We start from the raw sequence: 24,405 nt of genomic DNA, 5'->3' as shown, positions 1-24,405 counted from the left end.
GCACATATTCACAGAAGCGATGACATCAAGCTGTGACAGCCAATGATGCAGCACGCATTCACAGAAGCGATGACATCAAGCTGTGACAGCTAATGATGCAGCACGCATTCACAGAAGCGATGACATCAAGCTGTGACAGCCAATGATATTGCAGCACACATTCACAGAAGCGATGACATCAAGCTGTGACAGCCAATGATGCAGCACGCATTCACAGAAGCGATGACATCAAGCTGTGACAGCCAATGATATTGCAGCACGCATTCACAGAAGCGATGACATCAAGCTGTGACAGCCAATGATATTGCAGCACGCATTCACAGAAGCTATGACATCAAGCTGTGACAGCCAATGATGCAGCACGCATTCACAGAAGCTTATCACACTGGAACATCCACAGACATTCCATTAGAATCTCAGAGGGGGAGAGAGTCAGTCAAGTTCAAGTCACTGCACAAGTAAGACGAACATTTAGTTCTCGTCGAGACAGATTCAGTCTTTCATTAAGAACCATTTCAGATACACTGGCCCACAGTTTTTCACATAAAGACACAGCCATGAACCCTCTTCCAGGACAAATCAGAGAGGGACACAGTCTTTCAGAGATTATCACAGAAACGTCCACTCTCTCTCCAAGCCATCCAGGACCTCCACCCAGAGTTCCGATTAAAACTGAACTATGTTGTGCCAAGTACAAGATCATCAGGCTGACAGAGCAGGTAAGTGAGCTGTGGGAGTTTAAAAGGAAAATTCTCCTTGAACGGGAGAAAAAGATGGAAGACCGCATGGAGATAATTGCCGACAATGAGGCAGAGAAACTGAAACTCCTGAAGACCAGAAACGACCAGAGCAAAGAGATCGGTGGTCCTCACAGCCCACCCAAACGTCCAATCAGATGTCGGGTGAAAACAAATTTCTTTCGCACCGTGGCCAATTACGGGGAGCTGACACAGAAGGTGGAGACCGTCAGAAGACAGGAAGCCGAAATAAGCCATCTGGAGGAGAGTCTACACCTGCAGAATGAGAAGGTGGAAGAGTACAACGCAGTACAAAAGATGGAAGACCACATGAAGGACATAATTGCCAACAATGAGGCAGAGAAACTAAAACTCCTGAAGACCAGCAACGACCAGACCAAAGCGATTGGTGGTCCTGAGAGCCCACCCAAATGTCCAATCGAATGTCTGGTGAAAAAAGATTTATGTTGCTCCGTGGCCGAGGTCAGCGAGCTGACACAGAAGGTGGAGGATCTGGAGCTGACCGTCAGAAGACAGGAGACCGAAATAAGCCATCTCAAGGAGAGTCTACACCTGCAGAATGAGAAGGTGGAAGAGTACAACGCAGTAAAAAAGATGGAAGACCACACGAAGGACATAATTGCCAACAATGAGGCAGAGAAACTAAAACTCCTGAATACCAGCAACGACCAGAGCGAAGAGATCGGTGGTCCTGAGACCGATTTCTGTCGCGCCGTGGCCAAGGTTGGCGAGCTGATACAGAAGGTGAAGGATCTGAAGGAGACCGTCAGAGGACAGGAGGCCGAAAAAAGCCATCTTGAGGAGAGTCTACACCTGCAGAATAAGAAGGTGGAAAAGTACAACGCCCTGGAGAAGAGAGCATTGGACTTGGAGAACACTGTAGCATCCTGGAAGATAGCCCACAGGTCCCTTGGTGAGAAGTTTAGGGCGGAGATTTCCAAGAACAAACCGTTGAGGGAGGAGAACGTGATCCTCGAGGACATCTGCTTGTACCTCAAAAAGAAGAGCCTTGGGGTCTTTGGAAGACAGATGGAGGACAGAGACACTGAGCTTGAGAAGCTCCGAAGGAAACTGCGAGAGGGGAAGACGAGAGAAACGCGACCAGGTTTCTTCAGGCAGCTATTAAGGAGGAGCCCTGACCGCTCTCCTTCAGCCTACAATCCACTGGTCCAGCCCTCTACGTCCCCCCTCTCTCACCAAAGCTTAATAAGATTAAAGAGAGAGTTAGACATGTAAAACACCCATAATCTATCATGGATCTAACCAGTCCCTGATACATACACAACAGTGTCCTCCCATCTGCCCTCCAGTCTACACCTGGCACAGCCCTCATCAGATTCAGCACCTTCCTGAGCACATTCATTCACTGATCCCTCCATCGTCAACTTCCGTCCTTCCCGCTCACGCAAGTACTTGAACTTGATCCAATCAGCCTTCTCAAAACACCACCTCTTGCCATGACCTCGGCTCTGCATACACACACCAGCCTCAAACCTACCAACAATAGGGTAATAATCACTCCCTACGGTGGAGTCTCATCACTCGCAACTCACACCTCCCTGCCATAGACGCAGACACCCACATTGGATCTAAACAGGATTCAGTCCCTTTCCCTATATTTACCCTAGTACCACCCCCCCCCCCCCCCATTAACACATACCATCCCACAACCCTCCATACATTCCTCCACCACTGCCCCATTACTATCCGTGTGTCCACCTCCCCATATCTCACTATGTGCATTAAAGTCCCCACACCAAATCACCTTTCCACCCCCACCACACCTACCCATTACATCTAGCTGCTCTGCACAGAGGCATACAAGGGTTATAAAAATGTAACACCACTATGCCGCCTTCATTCCTGCACACCTCTATCCCGACACACTCTGCATCGTTTACCTCCACTACTACTGTATGCCAGTCCGTCCTCAACAAACTTAGCACATCCCCCACCTACACCCTCTATCCTATCCTTCCTTACAGCAAGAAACCCTGGAATTGCAAACTCTAGCATTGGTTTTAGCCACGTTTCCTGCACACAAATTACATTGGGCACTACATCTAACCCATATACATATTTCTTAAACTCCTGCCCGTTAGCTACTAAGCTTCTTGCATTCCATTGTCACAGCACCAGTGTTACAACCCCTGTTCTGTGTATAGGTATGTGTTCTGTTTTGTGTGTGTGTGTGTGTGTTCATACAGGTGGTACTGATCATCCATGATCTCCGTTCATCTTGGCTCCACCCACTCTCGTTACCCGGTTCAGCTGTTTCCACTCATCTCCAATCCCATCATGCCCTTCTGTCAGTATATGTACCCCTGTGTTTGGTTCACCCGAAGAAGGGTGTCACTCCGGTTGTGTGTATGGAGTGCTGGTGTATGGTAGTTATTTAGTTCTGGTGATTTGGTGTACTGTGTATTCAATTAATTGTGTTTTTTCTTTGTTATTTGTCTTACAGGGGGATGAGGAGTAGTTTAGCCCTGCTCCGGAGTTTACATACCTGCACGTAGGGTTACTCTCCTGTCTAACAACACTAGCTACACCTGGCTGGGCCACCTACTGTAAGTTTGGTTAGGGCGCCTTGTTAGTGTGCCAGTTAGTGGTTTTCGTTGGGAGATAGGACAGGTAAGGGGGTGGGAGGCATTTTGTTCTTTTCTTTGCTTTGGTACCGCCAGCCCTCCTCATTTCCCCTGTTAACAGCGCTTAAAAAAAAGCCTGCTTACCCCAACTTCAGGTATTGTTTTCTTGCACCTACGACGCCATACCCGTTTACTGGTCACAGGACGTCCTCGGCAGTGGCGTGAATCCCACTCCCCTCAGTGACAGTGGCATCACATACTACTGCTATCCACATCCCCACTCTTTTACCTGTGCACTGTTGTCTTGTCTGTCTACTGTCGCGCCCTAACCGCCAAGACAAATTCCTGTATGTTTGACATATTTTGGCTAATAAATGTTTCCTGAATCCTGATTGGGCAGTGCCAACATCCCATGTAACATCTCCCGTTACTTCCATAATCCCCATAAACTCCTTAGCAGCCCTAACAACCATCTCAATCCGTGCCGACTTTTTCTTAACCTGTTCACTCATATTAAGAATGTGACACATAAATGCAAAAAATCCACCCGTTTCACCACCAGTGTCTCTTCTGTAACTGAACATCCCCCATGACTACACTTCTTATCCCCCCCCCCCCCCCCCCCCCCCTCCTCCACCACCTGCCCCTCCCCTCTCCCTGTGATCACCCCTGGCTGTTCCTGGGCCCTTATTTCTTGCTTCCTCCTGCTGCCTTGGCTTTTCCATGCTGCCTCTGCATATGTTACCTTATTTACTATCTTGTATCTCTGTACCTCTGCCTCCTTTCTCTGCACAATAAACCCCCCATATGCCGCACTATGTTCCCTGACCCCACCGCAGTTACAACACCTTATTTTAGCCTGTGCTTCACATTTCCCATACTGATGTGGGCCCCCACATTTAGCACACAGACGCTGCCCCTTACACACACACTGGCCACATGCCCCATGCATTGACACTTGAAGCACCTTAGCGGCGCCGGCACATACTCCCTCACAAAGTAGCTCACATACCCCAGACACACTCTACTGCATAGGTCACTAACTGGCGGACCGCGGTCCGGGTCCGGACCCAGAGGCCGTCACATCCGGACCCGGACCGCCAGCCAAAACAGAAGGTTGTGATTTAAAACCTGACTGCGTTTTTATTTTTTTACCCGGCGGCGCGGCGTGGCTTTTGCAGTATTTACGGTAGTGGTTTAGCGGATGAGGAAACGCACAGACCACTTGCATGCGAGTTAAGCCATCCCACGTGATACCACTCAGCCAATCAAATCTATGCATTCTCGGCGGTAAACATTACGTCTCAAGACAGCGCTGCGCCCGCGCTGAGAGATGAGAAAGTTAGAGAAAGAAAAAGAAAGATAGCGACACATTTAGAAAACAAAGGGAGAGAAAAGGACGACCGTGCCGGAGAAAGTTGAGGACAAGTCGAGTGAGACAGAGAAAGGGAGAGAAACAAAGAACAAATGTCGCTCTCCAAAAAAAGAAAAGTTGACAGCCAAAATAGCGCATTTAATCAGTTATGGACAGACTCATTTCTGTTCATACTTCCCACAGGGAGCACAAAACCAGTGTGTCTTATATGTTCAGAAACCGTGGCACTTATTAAAAGTGGCAATGTGAAACGCCATTATGAGACAAAACATAAAGGTTTTAAATAAACATACCCACTCAAATCCGAAGTGAGATCACAGAAAACAAGTGGCCTCACAGCCCAATATGAAGAGTCAACCAGGATCCTGAGCCACACGTTCACTGCCCAACAACGTGCTCATGAGGGTTCCCTCAGAGTTGCTTGGATTTTGGGGCAACACAAAAAGTCATTTACTGATGGAGGGCTTGTCAAAGAATGCATGAGTGTCGTCGCTGAAACATTACTTGACGGAAAACCAAAACAAGAGCTTTGTGATAAGATAAAGCAATTACCCATGTCAGCATCATCTGCCACAAAATAGGTGAAATATTAACTCAGGATGTGCTAACCCAGCTAAAGGAAGCCATACATAAGGCACCATGTGTAGGCTTAGCTGTGGATGAGTCCACTGACATCTGTGACAATGCTCAGCTGTTAGTGTAGGTCAGGTTTTTCAACACAGACCAGAAAGCATTCTGTGAAGATCTGTTAGGTGTTACTCCCCTTCAAACCAGTACAAGAGGAGAAGATATCTACCTGGCCATTAAGGAGATTAGAGCCAACACAAGTGGTTTCAATAGCCACAGATGGAGCCCCTGCTATGATAGGGAGAGAGAAAGGAGCTGTAGCAAGACTGAAAGAGGACAATCCAGAGCTCATAGCTTACATTGCATCATTCACCAATCTGTCCTCTGTGCCTCCCTGTCAGATGAGCATGCTGAAGTGATGAATACAATGATGAAAATGATCAATTTTCTCAGGGCATCCTCTTCCACCCAGCATCGCATGCTGAGGGAATTCCTCAGAGAAGTTGATGCCAATGCTGATGATCTTTTGCCGCACAATAATGTGAGATGGTGTTAGGGTTTTAAGTAGAAGTGAATGTCTAGTCAGGGAATTATAGTACGTGTAATAATGTTTAGTGTTAGAATTATAGTTTGTGTGTTATTAGATATTAGTTATTACATTAACATGTTAGATGAAGTGAATGCAATTTCAAACAAACACAATTCATAGTCATGTTAATCATATAAACACTGTACACATTAACATTCTGTCACAATGTGATGTTAAAACCTGGGGACGGATGCCAATTGCCGTTCTTTATGGATTTCTTCCAATTTTATCCCCTGTCAGGTAATAAATGAACAACTTAATGTAAGGCAGCCGACTGAGGCAAATGTCTTGAGAATTGAACCACATGAACTGTCTTAGATCTTATGATGAAGTGTGATGAACGGTGATCATTAATGATGGGTTGTTGTAATGAAAGTGTACTAGTTATAAGATGAAGACTTAAACGATGCATGCTTTGTTAAATTCACTCATTGAGGCATAAAGCCAAATGTATCTACATTGAGTGCATTGGAGTGTGAGGGACAGATAGGACAGAGGTTTCAGGTTACAGCTGCAGCTTCACACCTCGACGTGAAGGGGACAGTCGGGGACACTCTGAAGAAGAAGCCAATGACATTCAAATGCACCAAGGAAGACACACCTCAAGAGGTTTCAAAGGACCAAAGCGGGGAAAAGGACTGGAGAATTTCTCCTGCAGCCGCGTTGATAAGTCACTTTAGACTTGCTCAGAGGATTCTCTATTTCGCGAAATATTCCACTGTTCGCTTAGTATTTCACTTTGTAATTGTAATCCCTATTACGTTGTTCAGTTATTAAATAACTTTTGATTTTTGAATTTAAACGAATTGACTCATTCGTGTCCTCGTTTCCGGCCGGGACGAGAACAAAGGATTGAGGCCTCCCTCGAGAGCCTTCCGAAACCCTAACATTGGCTCAGCAAAGGGAAGGTCTTAGCGCGCTTTTGGTCCATCAGCAGGGAAGTAGCATCTTTTTTGGCAGAGCTAAAACATCAGAAGGCAACGCAGTTTTCTCTCTTTTTAGGAAATGAGAAACAGATGGATAATGTGGCCTTTTTCCCAGCAGTGCAGGAACAGATACAGGGACAGAGAGACGTGTCTTCTTTTGTTGAGTTCATTGATAAGCTGATCGTAAACTTCAGCAACCGTTTTGACAGCTTCAGCTTTGGACAGCAGCTCACCATGTTCATTCAGAACCCATTTATCATCACGGATGTCAGGGGGTTCTCAGAGGACTTTAAATGGGTAAATCCTGGGCCTCTCCAGATGCAACTGGTTGATCTCCAAGCAGATGCGTCCCTGAGAGAGCAGTTTCTAAGAACTGACCCTTCCACTTTCTGGCTCATTCGAGGCTCACCAATGAGCACCTCCACATGTGCATGCGGATGGCCCTGACTCCATTAAAGCCCAGGTTTAAAGTCCTGGCAGGACAAGCTAGAGCTCAATTATCCCACTGACCAACAAAGTGGGGGAGTGGGATGCAAGACTAATGCTCTAAAACTTAAATTGTTAAGATGTGTTAAGATTTATTATCTGTAAAATCGTTTGAGACTGAAACAGAAACGGGGACATTTAAGCTTTTCCTCCCTTTATTTAATTTTTCTGAAGTTAAGCACTTTTTGATTATTATTATTTATTATTACATGCACCATTTTCATTTTGTATTTATTAAAAAAATGCAGCCCTACTTTTATTTAGTTCATGAGAGAGCATTATACATATCTGCAGTCATACATAAGTCCAGTTCTATGTTACATGATAATATATATTGTTAAAAAAAGTGTTTTATATCGTACCGAATTCCTTTGATTTGAAAGGTATTGATTATATGCAGATGTTTATACAACTACCAGGCTACTTAAATATATATCACACTAAATAGTTAGACATTATGATCTTCTGGACCTTTGCTTCAAGAAAATTTCTCCAACTGGACCTCTTAACATTTTAGTTGAATACCCCTGCTCTACTGGGTATATGCCCATCAAACTCCACCATCACAGTTGGGCTCTCCTCTCCGTTGCCTTTGTGTTTATTTGTCATTCGTTTTGCCTCCACTACCCGTCCTCCCTTTACTTCTTTCTTGAATTCCTCCATTGTTATATCCCCCGGTACCCCCGTAATCACCCCCCTGCTCTTAGCCCTTCCACCCGGTACGTGACGCTTCACCTTCGCTCCATTCAGCGACGTCAACGCCATTAACTTGCCTCTTGCCTTGCTGCGCACAATTAACAGCAAAAATCAACACTCTCCCATTCCCAACACACCTCGCATCTCTAACATGCCCCACCTCTGCTTCAATAGCTTTAGATAATTCTATCGGAGTCAACACTTTCCTCGTAGGCTCAGCGAACACAGCCATAACTTTCCATTCCTCCACCTGCTCTCGCCTCTTATCCCTTCTCATTCTCTCCGCACCCCTCTGGTCATCCCCATCCGACATTGACTCCCCGTCTTTCCCACTACGAATTCTGATTGGTTTGCATGTTTAAGACATGCAAACCAATCAGAATTCTCAAAACCGACAACAAGTCGCATACTGTGACGTCTGACCACCTAAAACTCCGTTAGACCTAGTTCACACGCAAACACAAAAACAGAGTTTTCAAAAATCTCCACCTTGGCCGGAGTTTTTAGAAATGATCGTTTTCTACAGCAAAGAGTCGTGAAATAGTCGAGTCCATGTCCTGGATGTAAACTGGACCCAATCCTTTCACAGCACGGTACGTGAGCACCAATGTTTTTAACTGGATGCGGGCAGCCACCGGTAGCCAGTGAAGAGAGCGGAGGAGTGGAGTATATCGGAGGATTTCGGAAGGTTAAAGACCAGTCGAGCTGCTGCATTCTGGATGAGCTGCAAGGGTCGAATAAGATCAACAACAACAACAAAATGATAATTTGCATGCATCAAATGTGCAACGTTGGAAAATCCCTTTCATAACCTCAGTGACAAGCAGGATCATGTTTTTCACCAGTATATTGCCATTGTTAATTTATTATTAAAGAAATAAAACTATTATCATCTCATCCATTCAGTAGTGTATGTATTCTTCTCACAGTATTAAACCCAACTAAATGTCTTTTGTCCTCATTAGGTGATTACTGCCATCAACGTTTCCGTTGGGCTGCTGACTCCCCATCTAGTCTGCTGCAGAAGTTTAGAAATTACGAAATATAAACACATGTGTTTAATAAGTTAAATACTTTTGTAACTTTCTTGTGTCTTAGTCAGTTGGGGCCCTAATTGTTGTGTATGATCTGTAAATCATTCAACTGTTGGTTTTCGTGAGCTAAACAATAAATGTGTTTGTTGTATCAGATTCTTTGTCAAGCAAAAATGTAAATAATGTGAATAATGTATTTTGTCAATCGTTTTGCTAATTTGATCAATATATTCACTAACACACACAATGCAGATAACTCATCTGGGATTATACTGGAGCCCCTTGAGTCTGTCATGTGTATTTCTGTGATGCTGTTAAGTCCATTGGGAACATAAAACTGAAGCATCCGAATTCCATTGATTTGTATTATTATGCAAGACTATGTTTTGTGAGATGTCGATCAAAATGCCAATCCAAACTATCTAATGGTACTAAATGTTGACGATTACATGGGAACCTTAAAAAGATTGTTAAATTGTTACTTTTATCATTGTCATCCATATCTTGAAATATTAACTGCGTGGAAGGTCCAGTCGACGGGGGGGGGACACAATCATTCCAAACAGATGTGAATGCGTCCATGTACACGTCAATGCATAAAAAGTGAGATAGTGTTACGACAACTTTAGGCCCATTACGAGGCCTCTTGGGTGAATAAACGTGTTTGTTGAGCTCGTGATTGTGTTGCATGCACCAGATCTGCCAAAGGTGCGCTGAAGCTCCAGTCTTGGCAGTCGGATGACGTGGCTGAAGGTTGCGGACGATACGCAGGCGGGAGTTTTTTTATCCACCGTTTGATCCATCGCTTTCCCCCGTGACTGGAGGATGCGGGTCATGTGACTCAAGTCAGCCAATCAAATTTGCGTGCGATGTGCGGTGGTGAAGCGCTTACGCCAAATGCGTACGAGAGCATCCCTAAAATTGCCTCTGTCATACAACCAGGAAGAAGGTGGGATAGCCCTACAAAGCTAACATCCCCAATCTCGCTGTATTCCTACTCCGAAAAAGAATGGGGTCTTCCAGGTGGAAGGTAGCAGCTGCGGCTTTTCTCGCTATAGTGGGCTCTTTATTATCTGTCGACGCAGATGAACACGAACACACGGTAAGACGGCGTTTGGAGAGAGGCCGATTGAAAAGGGGGAGCCTTGAAAGTAATGGACGTTTGTGTGTGTGTGTAGCATGCTAACTGTAGCTGCCACGGCTAACTGCACACAAGAAAACAGCATTGCAGACACGAAAGCGAGCACGGCCCGGCCCGTTAGCTTATTCATCGACACTTGATGAGCTATCAAACCGACGAAGGAATTCACGCGCTCGCTAACTTGTCGGCACTTATCGGCCTAAGTGCTTACGGCTAACGTCTGCCTGTTAGCTTGTTAGCACGTCTTCCAGGAGCACCAGCGGAAACTGCGCTCAAGTTAGGCTAGCTAGCCATCGTTAGTTTGGTAGGTACGTCGCTTAAGTTAATTTAGTTAGTCATTTTGATATTGAGCAAATTGGGGGGGGAAACGACCATTTTCAATGAATTTTCTGGTCAATCCAGACAAACCGGATTTCCCTGATGACTGCGACGGTAGTTCACGTTACAGCAGCCAGCGACACACCGGCTACTCGCTGTTTCTCCTCTCCCCGATTTATTACACACCGATGCCCAGACGTTAATTACAGATAATTAACAAGTTAAAACTGTGTATCGTGTTGTGTTGTTTCGCATAACAACGCAGCTGGCTGTGGCCCGATAGCTAGAAGAGTGTTTCATTGCATTTAACTTCTCTTATAGTGCCACGCTCACGCGAGCACAGGTATGATACCGGAAACGTTTGTGTTTGCATGAATTTGAATGCAGTGACTGATACGCGTCGGTGTAAGTTTGATAACGTTGCGTTACACACGTCGTCTTCGCGTAACCGGCGTGTCTGAATCCAACATAATCCTTCACGTTTCCTGTTTCGGTAAACCCTTATTGCAAGAAACTCTCTTGCTAAAAAGTGAGCTGGCTGAAATGTGAAAGTAGGATCAGAAGATCGGGATTTGCTCTCCTGTGTTTCAGACATCTTTCCTCTCTTCCCCTCGCAGTACATAGATAAGGAGGAGGTCGTTTTGTGGATGAACACAGTGGGGCCTTACCACAATAGACAGGAGACATACAAGTACTTCTCTTTGCCCTTCTGCGCGGGCTCCAAGAAGACCATCAGTCATTACCATGAAACACTTGGAGAGGCTCTGCAGGGAGTGGAGCTGGAATTCAGCGGCCTCGACATCAAGTTCAAAGGTGATCTTCAGTTACACATTAACTTGTTGTCGCTTCTGGGCCAATGGGAGCATTCGGATTATACTTTCCCACTCGTCTATTCATCCGTCTATTCCTATTCCACAGCTGACTTTCTAACTAACGTGTGATCTCTGACCCCCTGCAGATGAGGTCATGCAGACAACATACTGTGAAATTGACTTGGACAAACCCAAACGGGATGCCTTTGTCTATGCCATCAAGAATCACTACTGGTACCAAATGTACATAGATGACCTTCCCATCTGGGGTAGGTGATACTTTTTATTTATTTAAAGCAACTTGAGAGATTTCGGACTGCTGAATACGTGTGTTCCGAGGTATTACTGCAGTGTTTTCTGATTCAGTCCATCTTTGTCTACCTTTCTGTCTGTTATGAGTTACTTATCTGCTCCTCAGCTCAACGGAGCCGTAGTAATGTTTGCAGTGACGCTGTACTTTGGATATCCAGTGTGTTTTATTTTGATATTGGACTGGTACGCCAGGTCTTATTCCAGGTTGTGATTGTCAGTTCGTCCCTGGCCATTTGCTCGACGTGTAACTAGTTACTAATGTCATGTACGAAATGGCTCACTGACTATTTAGGACTTCAGCATTTTTATTTTTCTGCTCAGAATCTGTTGAACACTGTCAAACTCCTGTTCATTAGCTGCTGTCTTCAGTTACTGTCACCTTGTCTGGGTGTTGTTATACTGTAGAGAGCTGCACACATTAGATGGAATACATGAAAGTACTGCATCATACATTTGTTTTTATTGAATTTAAATGCCAGGATGACTTAAAAAGGTGATTTGTGATGCGAAAAGAAGGGCATGCCTTTATTTAAACTAATGTTTTGTTTTATGAATCCAGCTTGGTGTAACAAATCAAAACTGTTATCACTAATTACAGTCTTTCAACCTGTGGCGGTGCATTTACAGAAAAAAAGCTTTGCACATGAACTTTGACTGTGAAGGTCCTCCATTGTTGTTTGCCAAGAAACGTGTTCATTAGCCTCTTTCATTGACTTAATCCTGAGCCAACAAGTGGTCCGTGTGTGTGATCCCTTGTGTGGTACAGTTGTGTCACTCCAACAGTTGCTCAAATACAATGTTTGTCAGTAGTGGGTGGGGCCATTCTGAAAGTGAACACTCAATCACAATGAATAAATATAGACTTTGACCTCATGTCCGGTTTGCCAGCGTGGTTACGGAACCTGTGCGCTTTCCATGTTTGAATCACCGGCGTTTGGTCGGGGTTATTTGCAGAGAGCCTGGAGCAGCAGATCTCTAGCAAATCACTTTATGAACACGGCACATAACAGCGGCACTAACAAAGTGTCTTCAGTTTGATTCAGCTCACCCACCCAAGTTTGGTAAGCTAGAATACAAATAATGCCGTAGCTGCTAGCAATGCTTTATTCACAAACCGTGTCGATCTCCTTAAAGAGGCACCGGTATATTGAGAGATTTATGGGAAAACTTTCTCATTAGTGTAACATCTGCTGCCACACGGGAATTGAATTTCTTGATGAATATTTAAATGATTTTCCATGCAGTGGAGACCCGGAGTATAAATGTACTGCATGCAGACTTGGAATAACAGGGAGCCAGTCGGTATATTTAGAGTGTTTAATATCAAACTGACATTGTCCACGTTGGCCAGCATTATCTGCAAGACTGAATCCTACAGATGCAATCCTTACGAAGCTAATGAGCAGTGTTGCAACTAGCAAAGCAGTTTATTTTACATTCACACACCCTGATTGAACAGAAGACTCATTGTTCACACCTGCCTGTTTCACCGCTGCTTTAAAGAGCAATTCTCAAATGGTTTGTCAACTTTATTTAAAGGTATTGTTGGTGATGCGGATGAAAACGGAGAAGATCATTACCTGTGGACTTACAAGAAACTGGAGATTGGCTTCAATGGAAACCGAATTGTGGACGTTAATCTGACCAGTGAAGGCAAAGTCCGTCTTGTGCCAAACACAAGAATTGCAATGTCTTACTCTGTGAGTACTGCATGATCTACGCATTGCTCGTGTGTGTGTACCAATGTTCCCCCTTGGTTTACAGCCTTGTACTGTAATGGGGTTCTGATTATGTAACCATGCCAACCTTTCCTACCACAGGTGAAGTGGAAGAAGTCAGATGTGAAGTTTGAAGACCGATTCGACAAGTACCTTGATCCGTCCTTCTTTCAGCACAGGGTGAGTTGAATCTTACACAATTTATGTTTGTGGTTCATCGTGGAAGCCAAAAAGGCCTCGTACCTTGCTAAATGTGCTGTAACTTGGTTCTTACTAAGTTGTTACTCCATGTTTTTACACACCTCAATTGTCCATTTGGTTTATTTTGATGTAATAACTTCATGACAATATCTGGATTCATTTTAATTTTAGATTCATTGGTTCTCCATCTTCAACTCCTTCATGATGGTCATTTTCTTGGTGGGTCTGGTGTCCATGATTCTGATGAGAACACTAAGAAAGGATTACGCCAGATACAGCAAAGAGGAAGAAATAGATGACATGGTAAGGTTTTGTTTTTTTATCCACTCAGCCGTTTTTGCTGCAATGAGCACGTTTGTTATTTGCTGAATGTAAAATTGTGAGCTGGATTAAAATCATTGTTTTCTTAAAAACCCCATTTTTAAATGTCTTGTCATTCCCTCACTGTACCATCAGGACAGAGACCTGGGAGATGAATACGGGTGGAAGCAGGTGCATGGGGACGTGTTTCGGCCGTCAAGCCACCCGCTGATCTTTTCTTCGCTCATTGGCTCCGGCTGCCAGATCTTCTCCGTGTCGTTCATCGTCATTGTTGTTGCCATGGTCGAGGATCTGTACACAGAGTGAGTGGTCTGCATTTAACTGCCTGGTTGTCACTAGTTGTTGTGGGTTTGTTGGTCAGGTGCCACTTTCCATTTTGAATCTAAATAGTAGAATAAGCTGATCCATCAAGCCCTGAGTCTAATGAGTCTTATCAATTAAAACATGTTGCCTTTTGAAATGTGTGATTCATTAGGAATGCCTCTATTTTAAGTGCTTGAATCAAATTGGATTTTAAACAAACAACAATCTGAAACTTGTGTTTCCTAAGGGAAAGAATCATAGGACATATTAAATATTCTTATTTGTGTGCAAATGGGGGGGAAACAGACTTCACAGGGCTCAACTCACATGATTTTCCTCTGCAGGAGGGGATCCATGCTGAGCACAGCCATTTTCGTGTACGCTGCCACCTCCCCAGTCAACGGCTACTTCGGGGGGAGCTTGTATGCAAAACAAGGAGGTGACAAATATTTACAGTCCACGGATCACATTCTCTTCTCTCTAGATGGGCTATTGGCCTCATTTCCTTTCAAAATTGTAACTCTCACACAATTTTGTTTGTTTGTCTGAAAACTTCAGGGAGAAGATGGATTAAGCAGATGTTCATTGGGGCCTTCTTGATCCCAGCCATGGTGTGCGGCACTGCCTTTTTCATCAACTTCATCGCCATGTACTACCACGCCTCCAGAGCCATTCCATTTGGCACCATGGTGGGTTTGACATTGTTACACCTCCCTAAAAACAACATTGTTGTGAAGAACATTCTCAGAGTCAGCGGCTTCAGTTTCTGTGCGGCTGTGCTGCCTGGTTGGGAAAGTGATCTGATACAAAGGATCAGTGGAGCTGAAGTGATGGGAACAGTGTACAAAGTGCTCCGTTACACAGCTTTAAACTGCATCTCAAGTGGTGCTGATTCTTAAAAATATAGTTTCTGTGGTCAAGGGCAGAAAACATAGCAACATAAGATTGATCTTAAGGGTCAAGTAACTCCATTGAAATGAAATCACAAGAGTAAACCGTAAAACATCAAGAGCAGTTGCATTTATTCATCCAGCCTGTACGTCTTGTTTTAACAACCACAAGCCTGAATATAGTCACTATTCCTCTGAATCAATGAGAGCCAGTGTTTGGGCATCTCTGTGAATCTGGAGATCCCGTTACCATGTGTGACAGCTGGATTCCCGGGATGTCAAGATGTCGCTCGGAAATCAAAGGATCACATACGGCTCAAAAATCCCCCATATCAGGTGTCCAGAAACGTGCCGCAGCCGGGACCAATGTGAGAGGCTGCTTCTATTTCTAGTGTGTGTGTGTGTGAGCTGTAAAAGGGAGGCGACTTTGTTGTAAACAACAATAGTGGCTCCCGAAGAGGTTGGTGAAGATGCTGCCATAGCATCGTTTATATCACAAGGGTATTTTGTCATTGGAAGAAGAACAAAGAACGGCTTTTGTACATGGAAAACATCTTCTCCCAACTGGCTTCAGCAGGAGTTCAAATTGACAGATGGTTCATCCCATAACCTGCTAACAATTTTTTTGAAAGATTTCCAATGATATCATCTGTGTAACAAAGCATCCGTCAGGTTAGAGACCCAGCGCCTCTTCAAACAACTCCTAACAGTCAATTTAATCTCTTTGAGCTGAACTAAACATTCCCGGGACGACTGAAATATGAAATCGCCCTGGAAGTTAGAATAGTATATTAACAATGTTTGTCTGTGCAGGTTGCTGTCTGCTGTATCTGCTTCTTCGTCATTCTGCCGCTAAACCTCGTGGGAACAATTCTGGGGAGGAATCTGTCCGGACAGCCAAACTTCCCCTGCCGAGTGAACGCTGTGCCGAGACCCATTCCCGAGAAGAAATGGTAAGCGAGGCCCCACACAGGTTCAGTCTCTGGATGTGCTCAAAGCGCACAACAATTATAACATACTACATGCGCATTCTTCATACTGTATCGTAGTACTGGGACAAACTATTATTTGAATAATTGACATATGCTCATTCATTTCATTGAACTGCCCAAAAGAATCCATCCAAAATAAACAAAAGTCAAAATGACGTCTTTATGCTTAATTGTTTTTTTATCAACACCCAAATTATATAAATCTTAAATGATATTGAACAGCGAAGAAAAAAGGCAATTTTCTTTTTACTAGATAAATGAATGCAATACATGATCAGTGGTTGGTCATCTGGCACGCATCCAGGGTGTCCATCGTAGTGGAAAGTGCAATGACTGATCAGTGGGCAGCGAGGACGTTGGTCTCGCTGCCTAAAATGAATACTACGTGTTCATGTGCTCCACAAGTAGTGAACGGCATTGCTGTCCAAACGCACTCTCCAGGGAATGAAAAGCATCAAAGCAGTAGTCTGGGTGTATTAACGTTTGCAGCGCTCTGCCAAGCGCTGTGAGAGGCTGCCAACAGAAATGGAAGATGTCTCTCGCACCACCTGCGGGGGGGGGGTGGGGGGGTGGGGGGGTGGGTGGGACCAGTTGTAAACAGAGTTCAATGAGCACCGAATCACACGTTGAACCTTGTGTGTCAGGTTCATGGAGCCGGCCGTCATCGTCTGCCTCGGAGGAATCCTGCCCTTCGGCTCCATCTTCATTGAGATGTAAGTCCAGCTGTGACGCCGAGGAGCTTGTATGTTGTGAGAGGATCTCTGCGGCCGCTGACGCCTCGATTCTTCTTCAGGTACTTCATCTTCACGTCCTTTTGGGCGTACAAAATCTACTACGTGTACGGCTTCATGATGCTGGTCCTGGTTATCCTGTGCATCGTGACGGTGTGTGTGACCATCGTGTGCACGTACTTCCTGCTCAACGCTGAGGACTACAGATGGTGAGCGGCCTCCTGTTTCTCCAACTTCTTGCCACTAACCCTTCCAGCACAGTACCACTATTATTTCAATGTCTGGTTACGACCGAAGCCTCGATCCTTTGACTCGGCTGTTCAGTACAGCCTTAAAGGACACTACGTTCGCACAGTCACTGAAGTAAGGTTCTTGGGAGTATTATACAAACATAACTATTCTCATACAATATAGTCATTTTAATATAAATACATGTTACACAGAGCCTGTATCACATCCTTGGGCGGATGTCAGGTCAGTCTAGTAAAGTCCAACCTTGTTAATCCCCTTAAAATGTGGCGCATTAAAGCGTGGGCGTGTCATTTTTTGAGTCACATGGTCACCTGGTAATACTCGTTGACCTGACCTCAGTCCCTAAACAGTCAGAATTTATAATGTTCAAAAAGGGCCACTTGTCACATGATCGGTCGCTAACTGTTTACTAACTTTCACCTTCCCTTCTTTCCTAGGCAATGGACAAGCTTCCTCTCTGCAGCGTCCACGGCGGTTTATGTTTACATGTACTCCTTTTACTACTACTTCTTCAAAACTAAGTACGTTTTAGACTTCTATGCACATACAAGTCTCATATTGGGCAAAACACTTTGCACTGATGACACAAACGTAATCTCTGGCTTTGCTCACATGTGGTTTTATTTCTGCTGTATTTCAGGATGTACGGCCTGTTCCAAACGTCCTTCTACTTTGGCTACATGGCTGTGTTCAGCACTTCTCTAGGAATCATGTGTGGTGAGTCCCACTTCTAGTAGTTAGACTGCTGTAGGAGACTCGTGAACCCTCGACAAATAATGTTCACAGAATTCAGCTTTTATAAACTCCAGTCATAGAACAGGGGATGCGCAATGTCTTTTTTTACGTGGCACGCACTTCCTCACACAGTGCGCCCCCAGTGGACTGATTAGGGACAGCAGCTTTATTTATAACATACCGGCTGTGGAGCTCTTAATAGTAATCAGATATTATCCTGTCGGGTTTGGTTCGCAGGCTTTAAGTGTGGTATGAAAGAACCTACGGTTACCTTAATGTGTATTTATACTGTACTGTTTGCCCAATTGGGTAAATGCTTCTACAAAGGCCGTGTTAGAACAAAGCAGCCCGTGATTTAGACGGTAGGTCATCAAAGGGGACACTCATGGAGATTGATGCAAGAATATTACACAGCCGGTGGTGGTATTTTAGTTTTTCCCTATTGAGCGAGGCAGACTTCATGACGGGTGGACGAAAGGTGAGCTTTATCTCGCTTAAACCTTTGGTTGGATACCTAAAACGTTAATCATTCAATTCATCAGGCGATGGATGCACGATCAAATTGAGAGAGGAGCGATAACACTCCCAAGAAACTCACCGAGCACGTTTCTTTTCCAGGTGCCGTGGGATACGTGGGAACAAGTGCCTTTGTGAGGAAGATCTACACGAATGTGAAAATTGACTAGAAGGCAAAGTAGCAACTTAATGGATTGGCCTACATGTATCCTGGAGGACGGCAGGCACAAGTCATTCTTTATTACTTTTCTTTCTTGCGAAGACATTGTGAGAATCTCACTTTGTACGATGTAGGTTTTTCCATTTTCTGAATGAATTTCAACGCAGCGTCTAAGAACATGAGCAAACCTGCTGAAGAGAAATCCAACATAAGGTTCTGTTTTTATCAGTTGCTTTCAAACAAACATTAGGGCAATGTTTAAGGCTGACATGGCTTCTCTTTTCCCACCCAGTCCCACCTGAGAGCAGAGAACACGCGTGTTTATTGATGGAATAGTGTAGCTCTCTTCAGTGAAGAGGCCTGAGTGTACTGAAAGCCTTTGTTCTACTGGGTCATAATGTTGGGGGGTTGGGTTATGGCCCGTGTTCTGACCCGATCTCTATTTTGTATTCTTGTGAGTCATTCGAAATATCGTTAATCCACAGTAGAGCCGATAGTTTTCTGATTTACTTCCACTGCAAAATATGATATGAAAAATTGTCACTCAAGAATTATTCCCCCATTTTGCCGATTCTTGATTCTCTATTACAGTAGCAATCCATCCAGTTGTTGAGGGAGGTTTTAGTCTTGCTGTAGTTTACTGTACAGACGAGAACAGAGGGACTGATCCGTGGTTGAGGTACAGTAAGGACCGATTTTTAAATGGATGTTGGATGCGATCCAATTTCCCCGTTTAGTTGGGATTTTCTTAATGTTTGGGTTTGAATGAAGTCTACTTGTAAAGATAATATATGGATGGGTGGGAGTGTATATAACCTTAATGTACCTTTAGATGTAGATCCCAAATGTATTTTCGTTGTACAGATTTACTACAGGGTGTTTCTTTTCTTTTTTTTAATGAATCATTTAGTTCTAAACAAAAAGCTTTTTTTTTTCTTCCTTTTGGTGCTTGGGACGGGCTGGTGGCGCTGTTACATCTTGCCTGAAATTGCATGAAGTTTTCACCAAACCATCTGCTCCTCACTTCAGTCAGTGCTGTCAGGTTTCAGTTAGGTTTTTTTCCCCCAGCTTTCAAAATGTAAATGTACATTTTGATGACTAGTAGGCCTGGTTATGGACACTTATTTTGATTTGATATATTATTTAAAAGCTTTAAAAGGCTCTATGTCTTCTGGTAAGCCATTTTCCTCATGTTCTTTATGTTGCCTAACCTGAAACATAATTTGTGAATGTCAGAAGGAATGAGGCGATTCCGCAAACATACTGTACAAAGTGAAGTTTATGTACACTTAGAAACTAGATGTTTTCATAACCACCCAGTGCTGCGGAGTGTTTCAAACGCTTTTCTCCATTTTGTGTAAATACAGTATGTACTCTACTTGTATGAGAAATGGCGATGCCTTTTTTTCCCCCTTCCAATTTCTAGTTTCCCCCCACTGAAGTTGATTTTGGCACCTCATGTTGTGTACTGATGTCTGATTGGGCATTTTGAACCGCATAATAACTTGCTGTAAAAAGAGAAAATAAACATGTTTATGTACAGGGGTTATTCATTGTCGTTTTGACCTTGAAGATCAATAATTAGAACTGAATTATTAGATTTGTTGTTCTGAAGACGACGCCAAAAGTGTTGTGGGGCAGAACCAGTTGATGCAGGCATACATCTCACCTAAGTTACTGAAGAACACGGCAATTCAAAGTGAGTTTCTTGGCCGCGGTAAAAATATGTACTTGTGGATGTCATTCCTGATGTCAGCGTTTTTCTGGCTTTTCTCGTCTAGTCTTCAATGAAATACTTGCACAATAATTTATTTTGAGAGTAATAATCCTAAAATAGTTCTGGATAGCATGAAAACTGTCAAGTAAATATGGTAGAGCATGTGTAGAAGATCAACGGGTCAAAGGATAGTCTTTAGAAAAACTTTGTCATGGTACCTACAGTGACGCCTTATGCTAAAATGTTTTTCCTCAATTCTACACACAACACCCCATAATGACAGGCTGTTATTAATTTAATCTGCCATTAATTTATAAATTATTGGTCACAACCTCATTGAGGTGTAGAATTTTATTAGATGGCAGAAACTCAAACTTTCGTAATATCCCAACTTTTCATGCAGCTGGAACAGTGCGGGTACCAGACTACAGAAATATGGTCAAATTGAGCCTCTGAGTGAAGGGATATAGCGATTGTCCCTCTGTGGCTGTCTGCTTTAAAGCTCAAATCTCACGCCCTTTATTTCAGCAGATGGGAAATCAAAGAACGCACATGACAGCAGCTCTTTGTGGCCCTTTTATGTCTCGGGCCCAGCGGTCCTAACGTTTGCATCGGCTCCTGAACAGTACCTTCGACTTGGCTGTGTGGTGAAACTACAGTGTGAAGCAGTTTGTGCGAGAGCCTGTTGAGAAAGATGCAAGCGATCACACCAGCGGCCAAGCAGTCAACCTGCTGGACAGGCATGTTTCAATGGGCACTTCACTAGTTCAAAGGCATCTGTGTGTTGTATTTATCATCAGCTGTTCCTGGACTGACACCCGGGTCTTACTTCTGGTGCTGAGCTTTGGGTTGGATCCAATCCCAGCTGACATTGGTTCACCCCGGACAGCTTAAATAATACAACAATATCTGGCACATAAATCAAAACAAAGCGCTGCCATTTACAAAGAATGCTTTATTAGTGCATTCAGCTGTATGGGAGTAAATACAATGTAGAAACTATACACTAATAATGTTCATATACTTTCTTCAGTTGACTTTTTCAAAGTACTCCTTGGATCCTTGTGGTGTTGGTTTGATCTGAAAAAACAGACAAATAAGTTGGAACGGCTTTACCGCACACACCACTGAAGACAAACGGTCCCTATGCTGGATTGGTTGACGAGGACACCGGGTCACAAAAGAACTCACCGTCGGGGACTCGGGGGTCCAGCTGGCTGGACACACCTCCCCGTGCGTCTCCACGAACTGGAACGCCCTGACCAACCGAAGCGTCTCCTCTACACTACGGCCCACCGGAAGGTCATTGACGCTCATGTGTCTCACCACGCCGTTTGGATCAATGACAAACAGGCCCCTGAAAGACATCAAGCATCTTCTTCAGCAACGCCCATCTTCACAAAAGTCAAATTAAATCAAGGTGAAACAGTACGAGCGGTATGTTGAGAAGCAGCAGTACTAAATAGCGGTAACTCAAGTTTTTCTATGTGCTTTGATTATTGAAGGTTTGGCTTTCTGCAACCAATCAACAGAAGGTACCATATTTGGAATGTACGGTAATGAAATCCCATTAAGGCTGCCCTGAAACATCCGTGCTTTATGGTCCATTTGACCCTAAAGAACCCTTAATTTACCGTCATTTCCATTTCCTGTAACACCAATAGTGAATAGAACACCTCAAGCCCGCGATGAACGTACCGGAGCGCGATGCCCGCCCCCTCCAGCAGCACCCCGTAGTCCCTGGAGATCTGTTTGTTGAGGTCCGACAGGAGGGGGATGTGGATGTTTCCCAAGCCTCCAGTCTGAGAAAAACGCAGTGAAATACTTGTTAGAATAACGACGACACAACCGCTGTTGATCGTAACGCTTTTCAGACGTGCAGTAATCTGCAGCTCGGTCATTTATTGCCCACTCAAAAGCACAAAAAAGGGACAGTCTTGAACTGTGCACCATTGGGTTGTTACTGAATAAATATTATTGAATGAGGTAGAGAACCTTGCGTGGTGTGTTGGTCCATGCCAGGTGGGTGAAGTGCGAGTCCACGGACACGCCCACCACCTCACAGTTTATGTCGTGGAACTCATTGGCTTTGTCGCTGAATGAGATGATCTCCGTTGGACACACAAAGGTGCTGCAATATGACAAAGACGAAAATCAAGTGTTAGTGAAATATTTACCGACACAAGCACAATCTGTACACCTGGAGAGGACAGGGGAGCAAATGAATCATTCAACAGTGACCAAAGCACTGCTGGTCTTCAGTAGATGTACGTCACTCAATCTGCATTTCAATGAAAGGGAGGCATCATGTTGTTCTCTTTGTGCACGTCACAAATACTCACAAATCCAGTGGGTAGAAGAAGAGGACCAGGTATTTGCCCTTGAAATCAGCGAGGCTCATTTCCTTGAACTCCCCATTGTGGACAGCTGTGCCCTTAAAGTCCGGCGCAGGCTGAGTGACAGCAGGACTCCACCAGGAAGAGCCTGATATAGTAAACACAAACATAACTCATCCGTGCAAAACCAATCCACCGCCTCACTTCACACGTGAAGAGAACTTGAACGGACTACAGGAACTCTTCACAGTGGAGTTGAAAACGGCGTCTAACGGCAAATGCAAACCACTGTGGAGGTAATTAAAATCAACGTAAACTGCACAATACCTTCAGAAGCAAATATGACAAGAATTAAATAATATCAACTACAAATACATTCTGATGTGGCTTTATAAGTCGATTGTCAGTTTATTGCCATAAACATCTATTAGAATATTTCCTATGTGATGATACATATAGCTGCACATTGGTAACAAATGAATATATATATATATATAAAAAATATAGCTGCTGCATCAGTTGAATCACAATCACAAAGCTATTATCAAAATAGTTAATTGATATATTTAATTTCTGAGATCTATCTGATCAGAAGTCCACGGCACACGGTCCAACTTTAGCTTCGTACGTACTGGTAGAGAAACAGGCTCTCTGGGGGGACGGAGCGCTGAGGATTCTTGCAGCTCCGGATGCTCCGTGTGGACCGGCTGCTGAGACCTTCAATGCTCCTGCTGCAACCTTCGCCTTTAAAAAAAACATACAGACATCAATCCAACATGAATGATCCACAAATACAAGAAGAAATTGTGCACACGGACAAAGTAATGAAGTTTCATTCTTGTGACATCGTTTTATTCTAATGAACCTAATGTTAACTAAAACCTCATCAGAGATACAGTTTTGATAGTTATGGATACAGTGTTTACATTCTGTATTATATATTGGATATTTGTAAATATAAATTTAATTTTTAATATAAAAAAGGAAAACAGGACATCCAAAACGTTCTCATCGCATAACTTCCGCATAATTCATTTGCATTCACTTCATGTCTTGTTTGCAAGTCATTTTTAGCTACTCGGTGAGGGGAGACTTTCCTCAGTATGATCCTACTAACTATTTATTTTACTTCTGCAGGTCTGACTGCCAAGCCAACAAACTAAAGTAATACTTCATTGTAAATATGTTCCAGAAAATATTTTAAAATTTTGATAAAAGTGAAGGACTACGTCTAAAGTAAATCAACGGTGAAATCACAGCAGGTGGTTTTGCATCCGCCGGGCAGAAGACCTGCTGTGAGTAATTAGTAACAGGTCTTCAACAGCAGGAAGGACACGATGAGCCCTGCTGGTCTCACGTGGACTCCCTGTTGTCTCTGTCCCCGTAAGGCTAACCTTCTACAAGTAAATAAGCATTTCGTTCCTTCAAAAGAAGCATTGTAGTTAGTAACCTACAAGGAAACGCTGCTTTTGGTTGTTCCCTTAGCAGTTGTGACAGAAACCGCGCTGACCGCTCAACACCCGCAATGACTTGTAAATGACAGTTGGTGCAAAACAGCGGCCGCGGACCAGAGGTTTGCCCCCGTGGTTGAAGGTGCGACATATGGTTCGCGTCGGCGTAGCCGGAGATTATTCATCGTTGCCCGCTACCAACTCTAGCTAATTACTGCAAACGCAACACCTCGTTAAATTGACGCTATGTCACGCAGCATGAAGTTAACTCACAGAGGTCCTGAGCAGTCGCCCCATGGTGGCCGCCATTTTGGATTATGTGAGAGGGCGGATTTAGCAGGTTGTTACGTCATTGACGCACATTTATACAATGTACTCTGTACTCATCACTTGTGTGATATTATGCACCAATGACAGTAGTCGACCGGTTCAAATGCTGCTTTAACTAGAAAACGAGGCTATAATGCTGCCTTCAGGTGCACG

General features: G+C 44.0%; 3 protein-coding genes and 1 long non-coding RNA gene across 4 annotated transcripts; 3 read left to right on the top strand and 1 right to left on the bottom strand.

The window, feature by feature from the left end:
* The first annotated feature begins 302 nt into the window (after positions 1-302).
* Positions 303-2,713, top strand: LOC144409476 (uncharacterized). The gene has a single exon (XM_078104543.1). It carries the CDS (start codon positions 558-560, stop codon positions 1,992-1,994), a length of 1,437 nt encoding a protein of 478 aa, XP_077960669.1. The 5' UTR covers positions 303-557; the 3' UTR covers positions 1,995-2,713.
* Positions 2,714-2,797: 84 nt separating this feature from the next.
* Positions 2,798-3,492, top strand: LOC144409477 (uncharacterized). The gene is made up of 2 exons (XR_013467933.1): positions 2,798-3,066; positions 3,223-3,492. It is a non-coding gene; the product is annotated as an uncharacterized LOC144409477 (long non-coding RNA).
* A 6,267-nt stretch (positions 3,493-9,759) lies between these two features.
* tm9sf3 (transmembrane 9 superfamily member 3) lies at positions 9,760-19,963 on the top strand. Its single transcript, XM_040177773.2, has 15 exons — positions 9,760-10,118; positions 11,093-11,288; positions 11,434-11,556; positions 13,139-13,299; positions 13,420-13,497; positions 13,690-13,821; positions 13,975-14,141; positions 14,487-14,581; positions 14,701-14,831; positions 15,846-15,985; positions 16,669-16,737; positions 16,818-16,964; positions 17,445-17,528; positions 17,648-17,724; positions 18,361-19,963. The coding sequence occupies exons 1-15, from the start codon at positions 10,026-10,028 to the stop codon at positions 18,426-18,428; spliced, it is 1,761 nt and encodes a 586-aa protein (XP_040033707.1). The 5' UTR covers positions 9,760-10,025; the 3' UTR covers positions 18,429-19,963.
* A 1,107-nt stretch (positions 19,964-21,070) lies between these two features.
* On the bottom strand, positions 21,071-24,403 carry prdx3 (peroxiredoxin 3). The gene is made up of 7 exons (XM_040177788.2): positions 24,196-24,403; positions 23,104-23,215; positions 22,478-22,619; positions 22,131-22,266; positions 21,834-21,937; positions 21,327-21,492; positions 21,071-21,215 (listed from the first exon to the last, which is right to left on the bottom strand). Exons 1-7 carry the CDS (start codon positions 24,229-24,231, stop codon positions 21,165-21,167), a joined length of 747 nt encoding a protein of 248 aa, XP_040033722.2. The 5' UTR covers positions 24,232-24,403; the 3' UTR covers positions 21,071-21,164.
* Positions 24,404-24,405: the final 2 nt, after the last annotated feature.

The sequence above is a fragment of the Gasterosteus aculeatus genome, chromosome 6, assembly GCF_964276395.1.
Source record: "Gasterosteus aculeatus chromosome 6, fGasAcu3.hap1.1, whole genome shotgun sequence".
NCBI lineage: Eukaryota > Metazoa > Chordata > Actinopteri > Perciformes > Gasterosteidae > Gasterosteus > Gasterosteus aculeatus.
Note: the sequence above shows the minus strand (reverse complement) of the source record. Positions and strands in the feature narration are given on the sequence as shown.